At 47.8% G+C, this 4272-nt stretch overlaps 1 protein-coding gene across 1 annotated transcript; it reads left to right on the top strand.

The window, feature by feature from the left end:
- Window positions 1-634: 634 nt before the first annotated feature.
- AK88_03604 (uncharacterized protein) lies at window positions 635-4265 on the top strand (the record flags this gene model as incomplete). Its single annotated transcript, XM_012481215.1, has 4 exons — window positions 635-1013; window positions 1129-3939; window positions 4043-4099; window positions 4219-4265. 4 exons carry the CDS (start codon window positions 635-637, stop codon window positions 4263-4265), a joined length of 3294 nt encoding a protein of 1097 aa, XP_012336638.1.
- Between the last annotated feature and the right edge of the window lie 7 nt (window positions 4266-4272).

A 4272-nucleotide genomic window follows, 5' to 3' on the forward strand; every position in this document is an offset into this window, starting at 1 on the left:
TTTCGTATTTCCTTTACCTTTCGTGTGTTGGTCCCCACTTGTTTTAAAAGTTAAGCCATAGGCTCGCCCCCCCCTGCCGAATGCATTCTTACACTTCCTGACTCTCTCTCCCCTCGATACATATTTCCATCGTTGGTGTTGAGAGCAGATCGCCACTTCGCGACGCAAGGGGGGCGTATGTGTATAATATACAAAACGCATGTGTATGCCCCCCCCCCCCTGGAACTGTTGTGAGAGTTGGCCCTCCTTGTGCACTTACTCTAGTGTACACGCTTTTACAACGTACACGTCGCGACCGCCCCACTGGCGAGTAGCTACTTGGGATTGAAGGCACCCCCCCCCCCCCTACCCCGACAGAAGCGTTTTTCCCTCCAGGGAAACATTATAATCGCTACATGCTACCGCCACTCACTAACCAATAACTGATCCGTTCCCTTCAAATGCAGTTATGGCTGCTTATAACTTGTATCGTCGTGTGTGGGATTTTGAGTGCCCTGTTCTCAGGTGAGCTGGCCGATCACCCCTCCGCCCAGCAAACTGCTCATGCAGCCCACCACACTTCTCACGCCGCCCACCACACTTCTCACGCCGCCCGCCAAACCTCTCACGCCCCGCAGGCCTCTCCCTCGGAATAATGATGCTGGACACGCTGCAGCTGAACCTTCTTATCCTCGTGTCCGAAAAAGACAAGAAGGAGCTGAACAACGCCAAGAACGCGAGAAAAATTCTTCCGCTTAGAAACAATACAAATGAGATCCTTGTAACTTTCATCACAGCCAACGTCATGGTGAACGCTGCCTTCAGCTTACTCCTGAGTGAGCTGACCGACGGTGTCACTTCCTTCATCATCTCGACCTTGATCATAACCATTTTTGGCGAGATCATTCCTCAGTCCATTTGTTCCAAGCATGGGTTGGCCATTGGTGGGTTCTTCGCCCCCCTGATTCACTGCCTCAAGTTTTGCCTCTTCATTTTTGCTAAGCCGACGAGCCTTATCCTGGACCACTTCGTGGGTACGCAACGGGCGTGACGCACGCGCGCGACATAGACGTGCCACAGAAGTTCCCCCGTCCATTGCTTCTGCACCTCTTCTGTACCGCTTCACACTTCACCGCTTCTGCCCCGCAGGAAAGAACGTGCTGACCACGTACAACAAGAAGCAGCTGAAGGCGCTGGTGGACATGCACAAAAGCGCAGCCGATATTCTACACGAAGACGAAGCAAAAATTGTAGTCAGCGCCCTAGAAATGTCCCAATACAAAGTCATGCATATCATGACCGACATCGATTATGTATTTGGAATTGATTATAATAGCTTTATTAATTATGAAACCATTAAGCGGATTCTAAACAGTGGGTTCTCGAGGATACCTGTCCTGAACAGATGTAACTCGGAGTGTGTTGTTGGCCTCATCCACATTAAGGATCTGATCAACATATGGTTCGGCATAAATAAAATTATATTCGATAATAACTCGTTGGTGCAATGTAGAAAAAGGAGAAACACCAACAAACATAAGTATTACAGGAAGAGATCGAGGACAGGTATTTTTCACTTAATTAAAGTGAAGTCCGAAAAAATTAGAATAGCGAATAAAATATATGCATACGATGGATCGAGAATGCTTGGTCGCTGTGCTCCCTCCAGTAAAGGGGAGAACACAGACAAATGTCTTCATGTTACTCGTCGCACCAGTCAGTCTTCCACCACTTGCACCAAACAGAAAAGGAAAATAATGCACCCAGGAGAACGTCATCCCGCTAGCCAAAAGAGAAACGGCTACGACACAGATACGGCAGATGATGAAAATGACTGGGACAGCACCCTGGGGAAGGAAAACGGCGTGGGCGGTGCACACGATGCGGGGGGTGAGGCGCACGACAGAGATGAACTCATAGACCTGAAGGGAAGCGATCATGAACGTGAACATGAACGTGAACATGAACGTGAACATGAACGTGAACATGAACGTGAACACCTGAGCACGGACAGCGAAATGCTCCTCGATCAGGACGAATGCAACCGGGACGACTGCAACCAACACGAGGTGAAAATAAACATCGACCAGTACCCCCACAGGAACCAAGTCAACAGGACGCAACGTGCGACGCAGGCGAAGCAGGCGACAGCCAGCGGAGACCAACTTGGACGTTACAGTTCTCATTCAGATAGGAAAAGGGAAAAGAAGAAAAAAGTGCAGATCAACGTGGATGGAGATAAACAGGAACAGCGCGCCGGGTTCAGCAACTACTATGAGGGAACAGACGGAAAGGCACAGCCATGCAGGGGCGAACGGAGTGAACCGGGCCAACGGGGCGAAGGAGGCCAACGGGACGAGATCGTCAGCCCGTCCAAGCTCCGAGAGCGAAAGAAGAAAAAAATTAAAAAGACTTACAAAAACCCATACGAACACAAAAACAGAAACGTAAATTTCATGGAGTTCCTGTCCGACCAAATGATGCTAAGTGGAGAGGACGAGCAGGAGTCCTCTTCCCCTGATGAGGTGGTGTTCAGCGACATTCAAAAAAAAATTAAGTACTACAGCAGACTGAATAAGGGAGCAGGAACGGTAAGAGATGGCAACTGCATCGTTACGAAAAATGTACAGGGCAAGCCTCGCTCGGAGAAGAGCAAACCGACGCCGAGTGGGAACAAAAACGAACCATTCAGTGCAGACGCTGCAAACGCTGCAGACGGCCCGTGCGAACCGGGCGAATCGGACAGAGACAGGGCCAGGGGCAGCACGGCGCGAAGCAGCATCAGCGACATCGCCTCCAATCACGGACGCAACAGGTACATCTCGCAAAGCACCATGATAAAAGAAAATCTAAATAAAGAAAAAAACATGCAACACATTTTCCTAGACATAAAAAATTACATTCGAATTGCTCGAAACAAGGACATTGAAATTCCAGTCAAATATATTTTAAAACACATTGGGAGATATATTTACGGAGTGGACTACAATGAAAGCATTTTGTCTCTCCTGAGTTTTTTTAAAAGTGCAAACAACCACATTGTGGTCGTGAGGAAAGTCATATACGATGAAAATGCCGACCCCAAATATTCTCACATTGGCATCATCACCCTGGAGGACGTGATTGAAATTTTATTGCAGGAGGAAATAACAGACGAATTTGATTTTCGTAATGTTAAGAAGGGAACCAACATCCCCTCCAACTTTGTGTGGAAAAACTCCGACGAGTCCCTCGATAAGGGGAAGCACCCCACGTCTTCACCGGCGACCTCGCCGTCGTCCCCATCGCAGCCCCCAGCGCAACCCGCCCAGCGAGCGAGATCCACGAAGAAACACACGCCCATGCCGAGTTGCAAACGGGAAGTCATAAACTTCCTAAAGGAGAGCGTCTACTTCAAGTACATTGACACGCAGCTCATCAGCAAGTGTATAAAAAGGAAAAAAATAAAAACGGCGCAAAAAAATGAATTTATATTAAAGGAAAACACCTTTTTAAACTATGCAATCATCCTAATGAAGGGGCATGTGAAAAATATAAAAAACGGAAGCAGCAGGGTCTACGCACACAAGTGCATCATTGCCCTCGAGGCCCTTGGCCCATGCAATATCATCGAACTGTTTAACAGCACAATTGAGAAAAGAATTAACGTCCTCAAAAATTACGAAGAAGAAAAAAAAAAAAAAAAATCTTTATTTTTTAAAAAGAAAAGCTCGGATGACAAGAAAGACTCACTGCGTCCCAAGAGCAGCTCCCTCTCCAGGCACAAAAGCGGCCCACAAAAAATGGAACACAGCGCTACGGGCAGTGCTATGGGTAGTACTACGGGTAGCGCTATGGGCAGCAGGCTGCATAGCGGCCTCTCCAATACCAACTCCAATGTCATTCACAAGAACATCAACATTTTGTTTAAAAAGTGGTACACCCAGCATGTGTATTTTAACAAAAGCACTTGCATCGCAGGTGAGTAGTCCATGTATGCCTCGCGCCGCACACGTGGCGTCCTGCACGGCTGTGAATTTTGCCACACATTCCAACCTGCTTCCCCCACACGCACACCCCGCAGAAACACCCTGTGAGTATATGATTCTCTCGAAGAACGAATACATGGACATGATAATTGGTAAGTGGCTCACCGTGGCTAAAAGGAACACATTGATGTGTTGCACCATAAGGGGAGAGACAAGTACATAATTCACGATTTTTTGTTTTTTTTTCCCCCCTCCTACTCTCCTTCTGCAGAATGTTACAGTAACAACAAGGTGGACGAAATTATTGAGGACAGTTGACGCAGAG

Source organism: Plasmodium fragile (assembly GCF_000956335.1).
Source record: "Plasmodium fragile strain nilgiri unplaced genomic scaffold supercont1.42, whole genome shotgun sequence".
Lineage (NCBI taxonomy): Eukaryota > Apicomplexa > Aconoidasida > Haemosporida > Plasmodiidae > Plasmodium > Plasmodium fragile.